The sequence below is a fragment of the Myotis yumanensis genome, unplaced genomic scaffold, assembly GCF_028538775.1.
Source record: "Myotis yumanensis isolate MYYU_CA2020_CCGP unplaced genomic scaffold, mMyoYum1.0.hap1 SCAF_4, whole genome shotgun sequence".
In the NCBI taxonomy this organism is placed as follows: domain Eukaryota; kingdom Metazoa; phylum Chordata; class Mammalia; order Chiroptera; family Vespertilionidae; genus Myotis; species Myotis yumanensis.
Window position 1 is genome coordinate 62,521,580 of NW_027223755.1, and position 22,696 is coordinate 62,544,275.

Genomic DNA, 22,696 nt, shown 5'->3' on the forward strand with positions numbered 1-22,696 from the left:
TCACGAACCCACAGCATTTCTGAGGTTTGCACTCCAATTACATGTAAAAATAATTTGCCGTTTAACATTGCAGATTCCATAAGCATATTTGTTCAACTGATTTTTAAATTATATTAGGATAATATATTGTTAAGTATTATGCTGAGCATCTCCAATGCTATTATGTGGAGAAAAGGGAACCCTAGTACATTGCTGGTGGGAATGCAGACTGGTGTAGCCACTATAGAAAGCAGTGTGGAGTTTTCTCAAAAATTACAAATGAAACTGCTATTTGACCCAGTGATCCCACTTCTAGGAATATATCCTAAGAAGCCTGAAACATCAATCAGAAAAAATATATGCACTCTTACCTTCATATTAGCACTTTTTACAATAGCTAAGATCTGGAAATAACCCAAGCACCCATTAATAGATGAGTGGATAAAAAAGCTGTGGTACATTTATATCATGGAATACTATCCAGCTGTAAAAAAGAAGGAACTCTTACCCTTTGAGATAGCATGGAGGGATCTGAAGAGAATTATGCTAAGCAAAATAAGCCAGTCAGAAAAAGACAAGTATCACATGATCTCACTTAAATGTGGGATCTAATGAACAAAATCAAGTGATGAACAAAATCGACCCAGAGACATAGAAGCATGGAATAGACTGATGAATCACAGAGGGAATGGGGGAAGCGAGGGTGGGAACAGATTACCCAAAGAACTTATAGACATACTAGAGGCCCGGTGCACAAAATTCGTGCATGGAGGAGGGGGTTCCCTCAGCCCAGCCTGCATCCACTCTAATCAGGGACCTATTGGGGGATGTCCGACCCCTGGGAACATCCTGATTGGGCCTAAACCAGCGGTCAGACACCCCTCTTACAATCTGGGACCACTGGCTCCTAACCACTCACCTGCCTGCCTGCCTGATTGCCTCTAACTGCCTCTGCTTGCCTGATCGCCCCTAACTTCCCTCCCCTGCTGGCCTGATCGAGCTTCCAACTGCTCTCCCCTGCCGGCCTGATCTCGCCCCCAACTGCCCTCCCCTGCTGGTCTGATCTTGCCCCTAACTGCCCCTCCTTGCCAGCTGATTGCCCCTAACTGCCCTTCCCTGCCGGTCTGAACTCCTTCCCAACTGCCCTCCTCTGCAGGCCTGATCTCACCCCCAACTGCCCTCCTCTGCCAGCCAATTTAGTTCTGATTGGTCAGTTTCTATGCCAGTCAGCGTCAAAAGCTTCGCCTCATAGGCAGCCATTGGCTCCTTACAATCACCCAGATTTGGTTCTGATTGGTTAGTTTCTATGCCAGTCAGCATCACTGGGCCTATCAACGGGGCCTGATCAGAAAGGTGGGGCTGATCAGCAGCCCCAATGGAGGCCCAGTGAGAAATGGAGGTGAGGCTGTTGGCCAGGCTGGGAGAGAAAGAGAGGCAAGTTCTGATCAATGGCTGCCACAGAGGCTATGGATCAGACCCTGCCTCTCTCTCTCCAGGCCTGATCCACAGCCCCCTAGGCAGTCAGTGCTGGGTCAGGGCACCCATAGTGGCCTCAGTCAATGCTGGGTCACCACGGCAACCCAGCACTGACTTCCAGTCTGGTCAAGCCTTCGGTAGTAATCGGTCATTATGACTCTGGCTCTTTATTATATAAATATGCATAACCCATGGACACAGACAGTAGGGTAGTGAAGCTTGGGGGGAAAGGGGGTCACTGGGGGGAAAAGGGGATATCTATTACTTTCAACAATAAATATTAAATTTTTAAATTATGATATTGAATAGTATCCTATCTAATAATAGACAAAGACGCAAATTGACCGTACCTTCACTATGCCCACCATTGGCTAATCAAAGTGATATGCAAATTAACCGCCAACAAAGATGGCGGCTAATTTGCATATACTGGCTGGGAGCAAAGACTGAAGACACCGTAGAAGGAAGCCAAGCAACGGAGCCGAGGTAGCAGAGATGGGCGGGAGAGAAGCGGCAGAGAAGGGCAGGGTAGGAGCAGCAGAGAAGGGAGCGAAGCCCTATTCTTGCAGGAATCTTCCTGCAAACGGGCCTCTAGTGATTTTATAATGTTACATTAATAACATTTTAAACTTTCTGACACCTTGCAGGCTTTTTTCTTATTATGAAAATTTTTAAATATAAAAAATATAATGAGAATAGTGTCATAAATCCCCATGCCCTATAGCCCAGCTCAATTATCTGTATTTTGTCATTTTTTACCTCTTTCACTGGCCTATCCATTTTCTCTTTTCCTTCTTTTTATCCACTTTTGAATATTTTAAACCAAATCCCTAACATTGTATAATTTCACTAGTAAATCCTCAAGTATATATCTCTTGTTGATAAAGTTTTTAATATATTAACAAATATTTGGTAGAATTCACCAGTGAGCAATCTGAGCCTTGAGTATTACTGGAGAGAATTAACTACAAATGCAATTTCTTTCAGAGATATAGGAGTATTAAGATAATCTATTTTCTCTTGAGTGAGCTTTGGTAGTTTGTACCTTTCAAATAAATTTTCCATTTCAAAGAATTTGTTGAATTTACAGGCATAAAGATGTCCATACTATTCCCTTGTTATACTTTGAATATCTGTAGAATCTGTAAGTTATGTCACTCCTCTGAGTCGTGACACTGGCAATTTGTGTTCTCTGTATCTCTCTCTTCCTTAATCAGTCTGAATAGAAATTTATCAACTTTATTTTATTAAAAAACAGCTTTTGGTATTATTAACTTTCTCTGTAATTTTTATTTTCCATGTAATTTATTTCCACTTTGAACTTTATTATTTCCTTTCCTGTTTACTTTGAATTTAATTTGCTCTTTTTTTGTCTCAAGTGTCAAAAGGTAGAAGCTAATGTCATTGATTCGAGACCTTTCATTTTTTTCTTATACAGGCATTCAGTGCTATTACAGTAGCCCTTCTCTGCACAGGATACATTCCAAGACCCCAGAGAAGGCCTGAAACTGTGGATAGTACCAAATTCCATATATGTTTTTGTTTGCCTATACATAAATGCCTATGATAAAGTTTAATTTTTAAGTTAGACTAGAGATTTACAACATAATCGAATAATTATTGTAATATACTGTAACAAAAGTTGTATGAATGTAGTCTCTCTCTCTCTTGAAATATCCTCTTGTATTGTATATACATCCCAGGAGGGATGGATCAGAATGGCAAGAGACTTTATCACACTACTCAGAACAACACATTTAAATTGAAAACATATGAGTTGTTTATTTCTGGAATTTTTCATCCAATATTTTCAGACTATGGTTGACCGCAAGTAACTAAATCCACAGATGGGTGAGGGGAGGACTACTGTAATGTTTCCGAAAGAGCACTTTAGCAGCATCGCACTAAATCCAATGCAGTGAATTTTCATTATCCTTCATTTCAAAACACTTCCTAATTTCTCTTTTGATTTCTTTTTTATTCATGGGTTATTTAGGGTTGGACACATACGGGACCCACAGATCTCTGCGGCCCTCTATGTGGTTCTTGCACCCCGGTACTCTGTCCTCTAAATTCTGGCTGCCTTGGTCTCCCTGGACTTTCTTTTCTGTCTCAACTCTGACAGTGAACTGAGTTCCGCCCTAATTGTGCCTCCGGTGCTGTGAGTTGGCACCTCTTTCAATACATTAGAGGCAATCATAGGGCTCTTCTTGTTTGTTTCTCATATCTCAGGGATCATTGTCCTTGATATCCAGTATCTTGAAGACCATTGTTTCATATATTTTGTCTGGTATGTTGTGGAGCACAAAAGACTTGGTTGGAAAGTTGCAAGGAGGCCATTCTGGTAAAAGCGAAGTGTGTAGAAGGCCACCTGCCCTATTTATCGGAATTCTGACTTAGGGGAGACTTAGGGGAGTGTCAAAGGCAGCGCCTCTAATTATTCCTTGACCTTTCCAAGCAAGTCTGTGTACGTGCAGACCCCTGGGTGTTTACTGGAATCCTTATGCCTAATCCCTGGATGCCCTACCCTAGAGTACAATGTAAACATGTCTTCCCAAGATTACTCACCCTACTGATTGTATCTAAAGATAAAAATTCCAATAAAGGCCTAACAAGGCAGGCAATAGAGGAGGCTCTGGACACTAGAGCCAGGGGCCCCTTAGCCCTCTCTTGCACAGTCAAACTGTGTCTGAGTAATCTGTTCATCCGTTGTTCAGGCGCTGTTGGTCAGCCCCAGTAGTGTGTTGTTGTTTTTTTCTTTTTCTTTTCTTTTTTTTTTTTTTGTGGGGATGGGGGGAGGGGGCGGGGTTGTTTCAGGGAAGAGAGTAAATCTGGTCCTTATTACTCCATGTTAGCTGAAAGAAGAAATCCATTTTTGTTTTGTTCTTTATGTATCACTATGGACTCATGACTTTTATACATCTTGTTTGTTTCAATCTATTGCAATCATTCTCCTTTTTGAGGCTCAAAGTATCTCAACTCAGGCCAGTGAGAGCTACTACATGTTGGCTTTTGGGTCCTTTTGACATGTTTCTACTAATCCCTAGAGTGTCAAATAATATTTAGGCACTAGGGGTTAACTATTTATTTGCATTTGGCTAAACTTGTTTTTAAAAAGTAGGAGAAAGAGCAAGATGGAAATATTTTATGTTTATAAATAGGTACATTACAATAAAAAAGAACATACCTGTGATGGAGGAAACTAAATTCTGCCACATAGGACAACTCACTAACATCCTCAACTGTTAAATAAAGACCTCAAAAGTTCTCATCACTTCTTTCCAAATATGTATCCCCACGTTTCCAACCACAGTCTACTAAACCTGACTTTATCTCTCAACCTGCGTTCACTCAGTCTTAACTGTTTCTAGACTCTCGTTGACATAGTCATAGCAACTTAGAAGGAAGGCCTCCCACTCCAGTATTGTTTGATACTAGCAGAATCTATCTGAAGACTAAGGATGTGTCATCAATAAATATTGCCAAGTAGATTAGCATCCAGCCAAGCCTGAGAACATCTAAGTGAAATTAAGTCCAAGGGATCATTGTAATAGGATATCTCTATTAGCAAACTGAGAGCCAGATATTTTCTAAATCATAGAAAATTAAACATATTTAGATTGATAGCTCTCAACACTAGGGGTCTGACATCCCCCTAATTATTTGTGTAAAAATTACATACCATGATTACAATAAATTATTTAGAAACTATATAGCATGATGATACTAATAGTAACAAAACTATCTAGGAGCATTTATATATTTACAAAATTTTGTGAATGCAAATTACATTTTGTGTAATGTCTTAGTATGTAAACACTTTGTCAGAATGCAAATATTTTAATAAAAAAGCTTTTATTTTATTTAAACCTAAGTTCTACCCTTGGTTTTAAGTAAAATAACTTTGCAAAAGCTATGCATGTTTCAAATGCTATCTTTCCTTTGCCAGAACCCAGGACACTACGTATTTCACCACAAAGCATTCTTTTCATCACAGACTTTACTGAGCAGCAGAGATGACCTTCAAAACTCTGTGGACCAGCTTTGGTATAAATCCAGTAGATTCTGACGCGGACAGGACAAACCACCAATCGTGCTCTATAATATTTTAATTTTTTTTAATTTATCTTTATTGTTGAAGGTATTACATATGTACCCTTTTGCCTCATTGACTCCTTCTGGCCCACTCACTCCCCTTACCCCAGGCCTTCACCACCCTATTGTCTGTGTGGGTTATGCATATATGTGTATAAATTCTTTGGTTAACCTCTTCCCACCCACCCACTGACCTCCACCTCCCCTCTGAGCTTCCACAGCCTGTATGGCTTATAATCTTAAGAACCTTCTCAGCAAATGGAGCCTTCCAGGGCACACATTTGCTGTAGCTGCTATTTTGTCACAGAGAGTAATTCTGATCTTTTATGTACCAGTGTACCATAATTTTTGGCTAATCTCAAAATGCTCAGAGAAGCACTTAATGATCCAATAAGTCTTGTTTTGCCTTTAATGAGTACAATTTCTAGTGATGGTAAATTCCCACATATGGTCATTGTAACACTTGTGCACGATCTGCTCATCCGAAGGCATTTCTACTCTACATTATAAACAGCAAAGATGTGACTAGAAAAACACTCATCTACCAAGATGTTCAGGCATGGTTACAGGAAATGAATAAAAATTATAGTTACACATGGTTATACTAAGATGATCTCATAGAGCAATAATTGAGAATAAGGTGCCTACCCTTTCTCTCCATTGGCTTCAGGTTCTGATCCTCGAAATACAATTAAAGCTGCTCAGTCACTTAAGACAGAGAACAATCACAGCCTCTGCTTTAGATATACTAGACTAGAACAGTGATTGGATTTTTTTCTCAAAGTTTACTCTGATTTTCCAGCAATTTAGGTATCATAGCACCTATGCTAATACGTATTAGTAACTAACATTTATTTAGCACTTATTGCAATCTTGATACTGAGGCAAGCAACTTGCATATATTACTTCAATTAACACCCTGAAAAATTATATTTTTGTTTAGCTAATAAGTGGCAGAGCTGAGCTTCAAGCCCAAGGTGACAACAGAGCCCAGGCTCCTATCCACTGTGCCTTATTGCTACAGTCCTAGGTAACTTTTAAAAAGTTGCTCTTTTCCTAGAGAGGAAAAAAGAAAACATTAGTTACTGCTAAACTGTAAGCTTAAACAGACCTGAAGAGACCAAGCCCAAGCAAACATGGGCTCTTACCTGTTTTATTTCAGCCTTGTGCTGCTAACACAGCTGTTTTTTAACTGTAGTGAATTGAATCTCAGATTTTAAGTGGAAAGGGTAAGACTTGTCCGTTCTCCTAAGTACTATATAAAACAGTTAAAATATATGCAGTGACAATTACAGACAATTCACAGGTAAATTTTATAGTAGCCAGTTTTTCTCATTACATGTAAGAATTAACTGCTAATTATTTTAGAGATGGCACGTAAGTGAAAGATTACAAAGGAACTAGCATTTCCATCACTGCTAAAATATGAGATTTCATACATTTGGTGTATGTGAAAGCTATAAGGTTAATTTCCTATATACATTCACCTCTCTTTCACCTTACATACTCAGCTTAAAAATACACAGTGACCACATTCCCTTCTTAAAAGCCAAATGTTTAGAGGACCTAATGACGTATGAACACTTAAAACTTCAATCAAAACACCTTCTAAATGCAATACATTATTGTTAGCATTTAAATAATTCTTGTCACATATATCAGTTTATTTCATGTGTATATTTCATACTTATTAGCAGTAAAAAAGCAAAAAAGTAAGCCGCTTATTTAAAAAAATAAGTGACCCATTTTAGAAAGGATGGGTTTGACATTGCTGCCTAACACTGGTTTTAACTTTATCAAACACTAGCATGCTTCTATAATGATCTATTTCTCATTCAGTACCTTTACCAATGACAACTGGAAACCCTAAGTGGAAGTAGCAGGGCACCTACCTTAGTTAGGTGAATGACTCCTTTAGAAGTTACCGAACAGCCCATGAAGCCGACATACTGAAGCTCAGGACAGTGCTCGGCAAAGGCTTTCACGGACTGATCTGTCACCTGGGGAAGAGACGTGAAGCAAGTTATTCAGGGGCATTCCAATGCATTTCAGGCGTCAGCTCCTCAAATTCCCTCTGCCCAACTCGCACCATCCATATTTCCCTCGCCATTAGATCGTTTGAATCAGTTTGCACACATGCTGAAGTATTTCTTTTTTTTTTTTTTTTTTTTTTATTGCTTAAAGCATTACAAAGGGTATTACATATGTGTCCTTTTTTCCCCCCCACCCTTGACAAGCCCCTGCCCTCCCTTACCCCCCAGTGTCTTATGTCCATTAGTTATGGTTATATGGATGCATACAAGTCCTTCGGTTGATCTCTTACTCCCCTCCCTCCTGTCCCCCAACCCTCTCTTGTGGGCTTTTGAAATCCTCCCTTCACCCCACACCTCTCCTATCATCCCATTTTTTTCCACGTCATAGAAAACATCTTGAAGATGTCGATACCATCTACCTCCACTTCATCTCTCTCTCAACACAAACTTTTATTGACATATAATTCACATACAATAAAATTCACCTTTTCAAAGGTTACCGTTCAGTGGTTTTTAGTATCTTCACAAGGTTGTGCAACCATCACCAATATAAAATTTCAAAACACGTTCATCACTGAAAAAGGAAACCCCATGCCCCTATTGGCTGTCACTCCCCATTCCACCTGCTGCCCCTGACTACCTGGCAACTTTCTGTCTATGGATTTGCCGAGTCTGGGCATTTTTTTATAATTAAAATTTTACAATTGGTTCCTAATGTGCAACAATGATCACTTTATAAGGTGTCTTTCTCCCTTCCAGTGTTTCTTCCAAGAAATCTAGTTTTGCTCCTCACTGCTTCAAATTCCTCCGATTTGGATGGTATAATGGTTAATTTTATTCGTCAGCTTGACAATCCCAGGAGGTACCCCGATATTTGGTTAAACATTATTCTGGGTGTGTCTGTGAGAGTGTTTCTGGATGAGATTAACATTTGAAAAGGCAGAGTAAAGCAAGAATGCCCTTCCCAATGTGGGTGGGGGTCTCTCATCCAACCCACTTAATGGAACAAAGGCTGAATAAGAAGGAATTTCTCTCTCTCTCTGGCTCTCTCAGACCTGGGACATACATCCCCTACCTTCAGACTCAAACTTGTACTGGAACTCTCACCATCAGCTCTCCCGTTTCTTAAGCCTTTGGACTCAGACTAGAACTATACTATATACTATCAGTTTTCATGTGTCTCAGATTACCAACTGCAGATTTGGGGCCTTCTCAGCCTCCATAATCACAAGCCAATTCCTTACATTAATTTCTTTACACACATACACACACACACACCCCTCATACTGATTCTGTTTCTCTGGAGAACGCTGACTAATGCAATACTTATTAGAATCCCAAGAAATTTATTAAAAACTCAGAGCCAAAGGGGTGAGGCCCAAGAATCTGTATTTTTAACAAGCCCCTGAATGACTCTTAGGCATGTGAAACTTGAGGCCTCAGTGCTATAAAGAATTTACGCTGACAGCTTTTGGCATTTGTACCTGGCCCCGATATATTTAAACAAACGGCAGGATGAAATTCCTTTTTGTCTCCCCCCACCTCCAAAAAATTTCCATGTATAAAATGATCTTATAATTGTGCTAACATTTTCTTCCCTGTTCCACAAAGTTGTAGCTTATAAAAGAAGATCAAAATATTCTCTATCAGACGCTTAATTTCAGGTTCACTTTCCTCATAGTCAAGCTGAAATCAAGTTGGACACTTCTGTTAGTTTTTCAAAGAGTAACGACTTACATCTCTTTTGCATTAGCTTTAATATTGGTGGCTCTTATGTATTCTGGATAGATATTGAAAAATAAAGGTATGTGGATAGCATTAATTCTAAAAAAACACAAGAGCATTTTCCTAAAATAGCAAAACCAACAGCATCCATAGTACATCTGATAAAAGATTAATTCTGCCCTTAAAAGTAAAGTATGCTTCAGCATATTAACACTAAGGGTGCCACTGATAAATTAAAAATGGGCCTTCCTAACTCTCAGCCAAGATATGTCTCCTTTTCATGGACATCTTCAATAGCCTGCACACTGGCCCTCTCTCTCTCTGATACTCTTGTCCTCACAAATCTATTCTCCATTCATCAAGCCACAGTGATCTTTCAAAGAGCGTAAATCAGATCATGTCAGTCTGCTCTTGAAAATCCTCCAGTGGTACCAATTATCCTAAGAATGAAATCCAAACTCCTATAATCTACAAGGCACTGCATGAACTGACTCTTCCCTGTCTCTCCCATCTCATTTCATGTCAGCATCTTCTCTCCTTGTTCACCATGTGACGGTCTCCCCATCTATCTCATTCACCACTCTATCCCCAGTGTCTGGCACAGGGTCTGACAACAACAGGAACTTTGAAAATAAAGATGAACACATGGATGAAGTCTGTCTTGTGTGTGGGTGTTTTTTATTATTATTTGTTTTTTATTGATTTTTTTTTAGAGAGAAGAGAGAGGGAAAGAGAGAGAAACAGCAATTGCCTGCCTCCTGCACATCCCCTACTGGGGATAGAGGCACACCCAGGCATGTGTCCTGAGCAGGAATCGAACCAGCAACCTCTTGGTGCATGGGACAATGCTCAACCAACTGAGCCACACAGGTCAAGGCAGATGAAGTACTGCCTTGATGCATGTCAATGACTTGTAGGTTCAATAGTGACAACAAATTTTTTTTTTAATTTTATATGTTGACACTATTACAAATGTCCCCTATTTTCCCCACTTTTGCCCACCCAGCCTCCACCCACCCTCCTCTGGCCTTCACCATACTGTTGTCTGTGTCCATGGGCTATGCATATAAGATCTTTAGCTATGCCAAGAAAATCTGAACTTTGATCTTATTGGTTCCAATTGGCACAAAGAAGCTAAGAATGAGATAAATGGCTTCATGAAGGTAAGGGCAAGATTTTCAAAGAAAGCAACAGCTGCACTTTGATTCTGGAGTGAACTGAAAAATTAATGTGAGGAAATCTGTGGAGTTCTAACTGATCTCACTTCAATGCTCAGACCAATTCAAGGCCTTCTTTCCACCTCCAAGAAAAAGGAGCAAAACAACAGGGACCTAGGGCATAGCGAGTCTACTTCCCAGGGGATTTTCCAGGAGGAACACTAACTTTTCATTACTTCCTTCATGTCTTGCAGTCAGAGAGGTCAGTGGGCCTATGGGGTGCCCTCACCTTCTGAATGCAAAATAAAGCCAGCATGAAGAAACCTGCATAGACTAGGTTCTAACTGAGCTTTATAACCAAACAGCAAAAACATTTCCAGGTATTTGATTTCAGAGAGATTCACCAGAATAGAGAAGCCATATGGATTCTAAACTGAGCTGGAACCGAGCTTAGTTGTCTAAGTATCCCCTCTGACATGTAGCAGGTGTTAACCACATGAATGGGATACTGGGTCAGGAAAACAGAAGAGCAGTGACACCAGCATCAGCTACCCCAGGCCACTGAGTCAGCAATGTCTTTAAAAATAAAAATGGTTGTGACTTCATATTGAGTGAGTCTTTTTTACTGGTAATATGAGAATGAGCTTAAAAACTATCAGATCTCTTGAGTTCCAACATACTGCAAGTCTTTAACTGATGAAGCTATTCATTAAAGAATCTAAAAGAAGGGTGATGAAGAAAATGTTGAACTTCAAAGTCCAGCAGGTAAAGACTGGCCAGGAGGCTCTGCCTGCAGCAGGGCCCATGCCTCCAAGGAGACAGTGGCATAACACACCAAGGAGTATCACAGTAAGGCCTAGCCACAGGCCAGACTCAGTAAGCATCCTCATCAGACAACTGACAAAGAAGATGTGAAGTACGATGATGATAAAAATACCAAGTATAAGGAATTTTATTAATCTACCTAGTAGCTACACCATTACTGGAGTTTTAAAAGTGGAACACCATAAAATTTCTCCATTTATTTATACAACTATTTAAAGGCTAATGTAAATTTTTTTTCATTTTCACATTCCTTTGCTCTTCTGTATTATGTTTTTCATAGGGTATACTATGTACCTTACAATTAATGCACTAAAAAGCCTTTGCTTTTGAATTAGTATTACAAAAACACAAAACAAATGACCATTTGTTACATAAAAGAAAACAGTTAAATATGGAGACAAACACTTGTATGAATTTGCTTTATGAATCATTTCAGTAATAAAAATATTATATCTTTAGTAAATTTTAAAATCTAAAAGAAGATTATGTAAACATAAGTAATTTTCTTTTAAACCATGGGAAGACACCTGTATTTGTTGAGCACATAGTATGTGCCAAGTACTGTGCTACATACAATGATTAAGACAGACTGCCCTCATGGAACTTACAATCTAATGAAAAGAGCAAATGCTAAACAAACATAACAAGTGTGATCCTATTTAATATAGTCATTTGCAGTAGTCAATGAATTTTTACTTTCTACATATGCCATAATTACATAGTTCACATGGAAATAAGCCAAAAATATGACTAAAAATTATATTCAATTATTACAAAGTAGATTTTCCCAAACATTCAATTACATGCCTCTTATCATTTTAGTAGACAGTATAATAAACATTCCTATTATATGTCATAAGAAAAACAATAATCATGTAAGAATTCATATTCATTAATTTGACTTTAAATTAGCATGATGTAATTATTTCATTACGTAAATCAGAAACACAAAGCAGTTAAATTTAATTTGTTTAGCTTTTTATTATGAAAAATTTTAAAAATATACAAAAGTACACAAAAACAGTAAAATAAATCCCATTTACCAATCATCTAGCTTCTTTAATTACTAATTACAATGATTACTAATTATTACTACTGCCAATCTTATTTCACCAATAGCCCAATCCACATATAAAACATCACATTTACAATTGCAACAAAAAAAATTAAGATACCTAGGAATAAATTTAACCAAGGAGGCAAAGGACCTGTACTCAGAAAATTACAGGACGCTGAAAAAAAGAGATAGAGGAAGACATAAACAAATGAAAGAATATACTGGGTTCATGGGTTGGTAGAATCAACATCATTAAAATGTCCATACTACCCAAAGCAATCTATAGATTTAATGCAATCCCCATTAAAATACCAATGACATATTTCAAAGACCTAGAACAAACTCTCCAAAAATTCATCTGAAATAAAAGAATATCCCAAATAGCTGCAGCAATCTTGAGAATGAAGAACAAAGGTGGAGGAATCATAATACCAGATATCAAGCTATACTACAAAGCCACTGTTCTCAAAACTGCCTGGTATTGGCACAAGAACAGATATATAGACCAATGGAACAGAACAGAGAATCCAGAAGTTGACCCAAGCCATTATGCTCAATTAATATTTGACAAAGGAGGTGAGAGCATACAAGGGAATCAAGACAGTCTCTTCAATAAATGGTGTTGGGAAAACTGGACAGATACATGCAAAAAAATGAAACTAGACCACCAACTTACACCATACACAAAAATAAACTCAAAATGGATAAAGGACTTAAACATAAGAAGGGAAACCATAAAAATATTAGAGGAATCCACAGGCAGCAAAATCTCAGACATATGCCGAAGCAATATCTTCACCGATACACCTCCTAGGGCAGTGATGGCGAAACTTTTGAGCTCGGCATGTCAGCATTTTGAAAAACCCTAACTTAACTCTGGTGCCATGTCACATATATAAATTTTTTGATATTTGCAACCATAGTAAAACAAAGACTTATATTTTTGATATTTATTTTATATATTTAAATGCCATTTAACAAAGAAAAATCAACCAAAAAAATGAGTTCTCGTGTCACCTCTGACACACGTGTCATAGGTTCGCCATCACTGTCCTAGGGCAATGGAAACTAAAGAGAAAATAAACAAATGGGACTACATCAAAATAAAAAGCTTCTGCACAGCAAAAGAAACCATTAACAAAACAACAAGAAAGCCCACTGCATGGGAGAACATATTTGCAATGTTATCTCCAATAAGGGTTTAATCTCCAACATTTACAGGGAACTCATACAACTTAACAAAAGAAAGATAAACAATCCAATAAAAAAAATGGGTAATGGACCTAAATAGACACTTTTCGAAAGAAGACATACAGAAGGCCAAGAGACATATGAAAACATGCTCAAAGTCACTAAAATCATCTGAGAGATGCAAATCAAAACAACAATAAGGTACCATCTCACACCTGTCAGAATGGCTATCATCAACAAATCCACAAACAAGTGCTGGTGAGGATGTGGAGAAAAAGGAACCCTAGTGCACTGCTGGTAGGAATGCAGACTGGTGCAGCCACTGTGAAAAACAGTATGGTATTTCCTCAAAAAATTAAAAATGAAACTTCTATTTGACCCAGTAATCCCACTTCTAGGAATATATCCCAAGAAAACAGAAACATCCCTATGTTCATAGCAGCACAATTTACAATAGCTAAAATTTGGAAACAGCCTAAGTGCCCATCAGCAGATGAGTGGATTACAAAACTGTGGTACATCTACACAATGGAATACTACGCTGCTGTAAAAAAGAAGGAATGTTCACCATTTGCCACAGCATGGATGGAACTAGAGAGCATTATGCTAAGTGAAATAAGCCAGTCAGAGAAAGATAAATATCACATGATTTCACTCATTTGTGGAATATAATGAACAACATAAACTGATGAACAAAAATAGAATCAGAGTCATAGAAGCATTGAATAGACTGTCCAACCTATGAAGGAAGGCGGGGTGTGAGGGGGTAAGAGATCAACCAAAGGACTTGTATGCATGCATATGAGCATAACCAATGGACACAGAAAGTATGGGGGTCAGGGCATGTGTTGGGGGGTGGGGGCGGCTGGGGAGAGGTCAGTGGAGGAAAATGGAGACTCATGTAATACTTTAAACAATAAAGAATAAAAGAAAATCACATTTATCAGTAAATATTTCAGTATATCTCTAAAAAATAAGGCTCTTTTAAAAATAATATCCATATTACTATTATCATTTCAGCAAAAATGTTCATGTGAGACATTATGAAAAATAAACTACTCATAGTTTTTATGGAGATAATAATCCAACAAAGTAATTTCAAAATCACAGTAAAAATTTACCATGATTTTTAAAAAACAAAACCTTTGTCAACCAGGGCATGACAATTAATAACTAATCATTTTTCTAAAAGTCTAAAACTCCATTAGTGACCAATGACAATTTGATCATTTGATTGCTTATTTGATCTTCCTGATTTTTGCTCATTCTATCTTGCTTAATACTAGTCTGGGTTTGGAAAAGTAAGATTGATTGATAAAAAGATATTTATAAGTTATGCGTTAAAGTATTGTCAAAGGGAAAGACAGTACTAATGGCATAGATATTTGCCCCTATTAAAAAGATCTATAAGTTAGATATGATTCAACCACTTTCCTTCCATCTGATGACCAAGTTTCTTTGACTAATACTAGTTTAGTTTATTGAAATTAAATACTTGGGTAACCTAAATGAAATACAAGAATTAGTCTATTCTGTATCTGCTCATCTTTTAACTAATAAAAGGGGCAAACTAAAAAGTAATATACTAATGTAACAAACATAGTTGTATTAGCACTTACTATATTTACAAAGTGTTTTCTACTACACATTTGCATTTGTCTACTCACCCAGTTAAGACAAACAGATGCATTCTCCATTTTACAAATTTAAAAACAGGGACAGCCCTGACCGGTTTGGCTCAGTGGATAGAGCGTCGGCCTGCAGACCGAAGGGTCCCGGGTTCAATTCCAGTCAAGGGCATGTACCTTGGTTGCGGGCATATCCCCAGTGTGGGGTGTGCAGGAGGCAGCTGATCGATGTTTCTCGCTCATCGATGTTTCTAACTCTCTATCCCTCTCCCTTCCTCTCTGTAAAAAATCAATAAAATATATTTTTTAAAAAATAAAAAATAAAATAAAAACAGGGACATTAAAGTAACCAGCCCAAGGTTACATGTGAGCCCAGTGCTTGTTTCATTATAATATTCTCAATATTATACTTAAAATACAAAGAATCTATTTGAACATTAAATCTGTGGTCAATTAAGTAACAAATAAACATAATTATGAAGTACTTGCTTTATAAACATACAATAATTCTTTGGTTTTATCACAGGAAAAATATTTTTTTAATTTATCTTTATTGTTGAAAGTATTACAGATGTCCCTTCCCCCACCTCCACCCCCATTGACTCCCTCTACCCTGCACCCACACTATTGTCTGTTTCCAGGGGTTACACATAAATGCATATAAATTCTTTGGGATAATCTCAGGGGAAGAAAATCTTAATTCTCTAAAAGTGGAGTCTCTTCCATGCTGTCAAACTTTATTTCTAAATAAACCTTTAAACTAACATAAATGGTAAGTTTGGGAATTCATTTCTATGAGTACAGAGAGAAATTCACAAGGCTTTGATTGATAGCCAAATTAAATGCACCAAACAAATCACTTACCAAAATCTGACTGTGTGGATGTATCCTGCGTTATGTAAGAAAACAGGAAAATAACAGAAGTAGTACATACAACCTGAATTCTGAATCATATACCTTTGAATGAAGTTTCACCATAAATGAATTTAAGAATTTAAGTCCCAGAAGTCTAACCACAAAGATCAGTGGAAGAACTCTGAGTAGCAGAAGTGCAGTGAGGATTTCAAAAAGCAGGATGAAATTCACAAAGCAGAGGAAAGCCAGACACGATAAAGATCATTTACTTAGACTTCCAAACTGTCCACGGTTCTTTCCTTACCATGTAACTGGCCATTCTCTGCTTCCTTTCCAACCTCAGCCTGAACACTCCTTCCTCTCCACGCCACTTACTGTCCTCTCCCCTTTCCTGCTTTTCCTGTCACCTTATCTCCTTCCTCTGATTCTTTCCTTTCCTTTACCTCATGTTTCTTCTGAATTTTCTATGCCTCATCGTCACACTTTTCTTAGCTGGCTAGTTGGTCATAATATGGAATAAAAAGATTTTAAGTATAATTATTGTACTAATTTCAAATGGCGATATTAAACCTTTTATTTATCACACACACAAAATTAAGATTATATGACTCCATGGAACTGCTGTACTCAGGCTGTACTCAGACTGCCGAGTTGTGATCCAGCTCCACATCTTACTAGCTGTGAAAAAATTATTATCCAAAAAGTATAAAAATGGGGTTCTTGTGAGCATTCTAACAGAATCCCATGTGCTGGGCACATACCATATACAAAGTGCTCAATGAAGGTTAGCCAATACTCAGTGCATACATACACTTCCTTCCCCAATTGCTTGGAGCTGGCATTTTGAACATTATTGTACAAAGTTAGCTTTTATTCCTAGCATTATACTTGATAGAATATAATGAAAAATCAACATTTAATGAAAATCTCTGTTATGATGTGTCCTACCTACCCACCACCAAGTCATTGGAAGCAGAAATGACAATAGGTAAACTGTTCTGCTCTATACAGTTCACCAGGCTGAAGTATGTGTCAGGGCAGGGGCAATGCAAGTTAAGTAAGATCTTCAATTGGTAAAACAAGTTTAACTGTACACAACAGGTTTACCTGTATTTTGCAATAGATTTAAAATGATGGGTAATAAAAGGAAGAACTTTATTTTGTTGGAGTACATGAACTGTGTTTTGAATGTTCTAATTTGATAAATCATTTCACTCTACCAGCACTTGGATATGACAACACATCCCTACTATTAAAAGCCTTTGGAAAGGACAACAGAGCATAAACACCCAAAGTAGGCTTTGTTGTGCTCCTACACATACACTGTCTTGGGTAATAAGTGGAATAGCAGTTTATCTGTGATTATAAGGTTCCCACTAAGGTGTTTAATATGAATATATGAGTAGATTCAACTTAAATGTATAATATTCAGTAACAAAGAACACATTCCTCCCTGAAAAGCTGATATATAATATGCAAAAAGTAAATGCACAGAAGTAAGAGCACAACCTTCAAAAAGTCACTTGTGTTTGTGAAAATATTTCAGATTAGGCTTTAATATTTTAACACAAGAAAATGCTTCTCAGAATGAATAATATCTACCAAGGTATAAAGCCCTAACAATCTGTGTTTTAATCATAAATGAAAGACAATAATCACTTGCTTTAAAAAAAAGAGTACAAACACCTTAATGTATGAATATAGGACATTTCTCACATATTCATGTTTAATGTTCTTTAAACAAGAAAACCTATCATTAAAAAACAAAACCTAAAATTAGGTTATACATTTTTCATCATGTCAGACAAATACATTCACAGCTCACTAAATGTTCTTTCTTACATTTCAAATACCTTATAAAGCCCCAGTTCCTTTCATAAGGTTCCTACAATAAATAGAAGTAAGACGGTGTGTCTTGTCATCCATCTGACCTACTCTGTTTGGTCTGCACACTTAACCTTCAAAAAGGAAGCCATGCTATGTAACACAAACGTTAAAAGGGGGCATTTTCTTTGTCAATTTTGGCAGAATAAAAATATATATATTGTATAAAAGTTTTATTTTAGTTAATTTTTTAAATTTATCTTTATTGTTGAAAGTATTACAGATGTCCCCTTCCCCCCCTTTTTGACCCCTACTCCCCACTCCTGCTACCTCCTGATATCTTTACTGCACTATTGTCTGTATCCATGAATTATGCATATCTATATATCCTATCTAATAATAGACAAACATGGTAATTAACCATACCTCCGCTACGCTTCCCATTGGCTAATCAGGGTGATATGCAAATTAACTGCCAACCAAGATGGCGGCCGGCAGCCAGGCAGCTGAAGCGAACATGAGGCTTGGTTGCCCCGGCGATGGAGGAAGCCAAGGTTCCCGCCTGCCGCCTGCCGCAGCCCAGCTCTGAGCTCCGGATGCAACAATGTTGTAATTATAGAAGCTAAACAAACTCCAGATACCTGCTTTCAGCCAGCCGGCCTCGGAGCTGAAGCCGCAACAAAGTTTCAATTACAGAAGGTAAATAAATCCCAGAATAAAGAAAAAAGGAGAGACTGGGAGCTTCAGTTGAAGGCTTGGCCTGCCTGAAAACAGCCCTCAGCCCCTCATCCAGGCTGGCCAGGCACCCCAGTGGGGACCCCCACCCTGAAGGGGGTGCAGGCAGCCTGAAAACAGCCATCAGCCCCTCATCCATGCTGACCAGGCACCCCAGTGGGGACCCTCACCCTGAAGGGGGTGCAGGCAGCCTGAAAACAGCCGTCAGCCCCTCATCCAGGCTGGCCAGGCACCCCAGTGGGGAACCCCACTATAAAGGGGGTGTGGGCAACCTGAAAACAGCCATCAGCCCCTCACCCAGGCTGGCCAGGCACCCAAGCGGGACCCCCACCCTGATCCGGGACACCATTCAGGGCAAAGCAGCCAGCCCCCACCTGTGTACCAGGCCTCTATCCTATATAGTAAAAGGGTAATATGTAAACTGACCCTAACAGCGAAAAGACTGGGAATGACTGGTCACTATGACACACACTGACCACCAGGGGGCAGACGCTCAATGCAGGAGCTGCCCTCTAGTGGTCAGTGAGCTCCCACATGGAGGAGCTCTGCTCAGCCACAAGCCAGGCTGATGGCTGCCAGTACAGCGGTGGTGGTGGGAGCCTCTCCTGCCTCCTCAGCAGCGCTAAGGATGTCCGACTGCAGCTTAGGTCTGCTCCCCGCTGGCAAGTGGACATCCCCCGAGGGCTGCCAGGGGAATGTCTGATTGCCAGCTTAGGCCCAATCCCCTGGGGAGCAGGCCTCAACCAGCAGATGGTCATCCCCCGAGGGGTCCCAGACTGTGAGAGGGCACAGGCCAAGGGACCCCCCCATCCCCTGAGTGCACAAATTTTTGTGCACCAGACCTCTGGTATATATATAAAAGGCTAATATGCAAAGTGTCCCCACGGGAGTTCGACCAGGAGAATAGGAGTTCTATCACTCACTATAATGTATGCTGACCATCAAGGGGCGGCGCAGAACAAAGGAAGGCCCTGGCCGGCAATCAGAAACTGGAGAAGGGAGGCCCCAGCCAGCAGCTGGAAGTCCCAGATCGGCCCTGATCCCCAGCCAGGCCTAGGTACCCTACCCATGTATGAACTTCATGCACTAGGACTCTAGTATGCCCATAAATTCTTTGGTTAATCTCTCCCCTTGCCTCACCCCTTCCTTCTGAGAATCATCAGTCTGTTGCACACTTCCATGTCTCTGGATCTATTTAGTTCATCAATTTATTTTGTTCATTAGGTTCCACATTTAAGTGAGATCATATGATAAATGTCTTTCTCTGACTGGCTTGTTTCTGGCAAAAATGTTAAATAAGCCATCATAAAAATACTTCAATGAACAATTACAGATATCCTTAAAGCAAAGTTTAAAAAACAACAACACACACACAAAAAAAAAAACAGAAAGTCTCAGTAAAGAAATAAAAGGCCCAGCCAGTGTGGCTCAGTAGTTGAGTGTCAACCTATGAACCAGTAGGTCACAGTTCATTTCCCGATTGGGGCACATGCTTGGGTTGCAGGATTGGTCCCCATTGGGGGGCACGCAGGAGGCAACCAATCAATGATTCTCTCTCATCATTGATTTTTCTCTCTCTTCCTCTCCATTCTCCTCTGAAATAAATTAATATATATATACTAGAGGCCCAATGCACGAAATTCATGCAAAGGCGTTGGCGCCAACCCCTGCCTGCCACCACCGCAGCCAGGGGTCTCTAACGCTTCTGCCATGGCCCCTGCCCACCGCAGCTTTGTCTGGAAGGAAGGACATCCGGAAGGACGTCCAGTCTAATTAGCATATTATGCTTTTATTATTATACTAGTAGATTTTAAAAAGAAAGAAAGAAAGAAAAGATATAAAGAAAACCAAATGGAATTTTTAAAATTGAAAAGTAAAATAAACAAAAGGAAAAAAGCCACTAGATGGTATTAATAGCAGAATGAAGACAAGAGAGAAACGAATCAGTGAAATTGAAGACAGACTTATAGAAAGTTCCCAATATGAAAAACACAGAGAAAATTGACTGGGGGAAATGACAATAGCCTCAGACACCTATTTCACTAAATCAAAAAATTTAACATTAGTATCTTTAGTATTCTAGAAAAAAAAGAATGTGATATTAACATTCAAAGGTGGCAGAATTTTCCTCAAATTTGGTTAAAATAAACAAACACACATTTAAGAAGATGCATGAATCCAAAATAGGATAAACCCAGAGGAATACATACCAGGAGATAACATCATCAAACTCCTAATAACTAAAGACAAAAATATTTGGAAAGCAGCAAAATCTCTATAGTTGTAATTTGAAAAACAATTCAATATTATAATAGATTTCTCATGAGAAATCATAGACACCAGATGAAAATGGGGCTATATTTTTCAAATGCTAAAAGAACTGTCAAGCCAGAATGTTATATCAAGCAAAAACAGCCTTTAAAATGAATAGGAAACCTAGATAAAAAAAATAAAATTTGGCCCTAACCGGTTTGGCTCAGCGGTTAGAGCGTCGGCCTGCAGACTAAAGGGTCCCGGGTTCAATTCCGGTCAAGGGCATGTACCTTGGTTGTGGGCACATCCCCAGTAGGGGGCGTGCAAGAGGCAACTGATCGATGTTTCTCTCTCATCGATGTTTCTAACTCTCTATCCCTCTCCCCTCCTCTCTGTAAAAAATCAATAAAATATATTTTTTTTAAAAATAAATAAATACATAAAAAATAAAATAAAATAAAATTTGTTGCTAGCAGACCTACCCTGAAAGAATAACAAGAGAAAGTTCTTAAAACATAAGGAAATGATAAAAGAAGACATCTTGAAATACTGGGAAATAAGAAGAGGAAAAGTAAAAACATGGATTACTACAATAGACTTTCCTCCTTCTTTTGAATTTTCCAAATTATACTGGACATTGAAACATTCAAGCAGAAACAGACTGAAAAATTTCCAAAGCCAGGTCCAACCCATCATAATACTCCTCTTCCCACTCCTTTCCCTTCTCAACCAACAAATGAATACAATGATCTTTTTTTTTTTTAACATATTTATATTGATTTCAGAGAGGAAGGGAGAGAGAGATAGAAACCTCAATGATGAGAGAGAATCATTGATTGGCTGCTTCCTGCCCGCCCCACACTGGGGATCAAGCCCACAACCCGGGCATGTTCCCTGACCAGGAAAAGAACCAGTAACCTCCTGGTTCAAGGTCGACACTCAACCATTGAACCACACCTGCTGGGCTGCATACATTGATCTTGATCCCTTGGCCTAGAGAGCTACCTAACCCTTCTTGACCCTGAACTACAATGGTTAGTTACCCTGTATCCCAGTTACTGCTTTAAGAAAGGAGAATTTCAGTCTCTTGCCCTGCTAGGGAGGGTGTGAGACAAGCCAGGAATGCATCTGACTGATAGAACACCTCTGAACATGAATTTTAACCATGTTTTAAAAATGAAGGCTGATTTCTACTTATGATCAGGCCAAACACAACTAAATATACAGCTTTATTCTATACCAACATGTTAATTTGTAGGAACATATCAATTGGTATTATAAACAGCATCATGCATATTTAATTACAAATCAGGAGAACTCTATAGTTAACTTACTCAAATAGTGAAGCTGGTTGTTCTTCTACCCTCGTAAGGACATAAGCTTGCAAAAGAGTACAATTTTCACGGAAACAGAAAGAAAGGGTGCATTGCACTCTGCATTCAGAAGTGCTATCTACTCTGTCCTCCTCCAAGCAAGATGCCCTGAGGAGCAGTGCAGAGTTGAGAACAATAATGTGACCCATAGTATCTGGAACATTAGAGGTCACCTGCCCACAATTGGACATTTTCCTAACTAACAAAATATAAGTGCAGGGAAAGTCACACTGGAGGTCACGACCTTAGGGCGGGAAAACTAACTCTTCTTTCCTTTACCCAAAAGCAAACCCCAATGAATGAAGAGATTGTGAAAATTGTTAGGAAAAGCTGAAAACTCTCTTCTACATTTTTGTGTGCTAGAAAACAAAGTGACCTTTTTTTTTTAAATGTTACATATCCAAAAAAGCCATATAAATCTCTTTAAAGGTTTTTAAAAGGTTTAAAAGCCAGGAAATTTAGATGTTTCAGCACTATTAATGCTAACCTT

At 38.8% G+C, this 22,696-nt stretch overlaps 1 protein-coding gene across 1 annotated transcript in view; it reads right to left on the reverse strand.

Moving 5' to 3' along the window:
• Positions 1 to 22,696, reverse strand: part of FBXL17 (F-box and leucine rich repeat protein 17) — a 456,197-nt gene that overhangs the window by 318,348 nt on the left and 115,153 nt on the right. Inside the window, exon 5 of the mRNA XM_070412419.1 lies at positions 7,443 to 7,550. Coding sequence (XP_070268520.1) covers positions 7,443 to 7,550 — 108 coding nt within the window. The remainder of the gene's footprint in view (positions 1 to 7,442; positions 7,551 to 22,696) is intronic.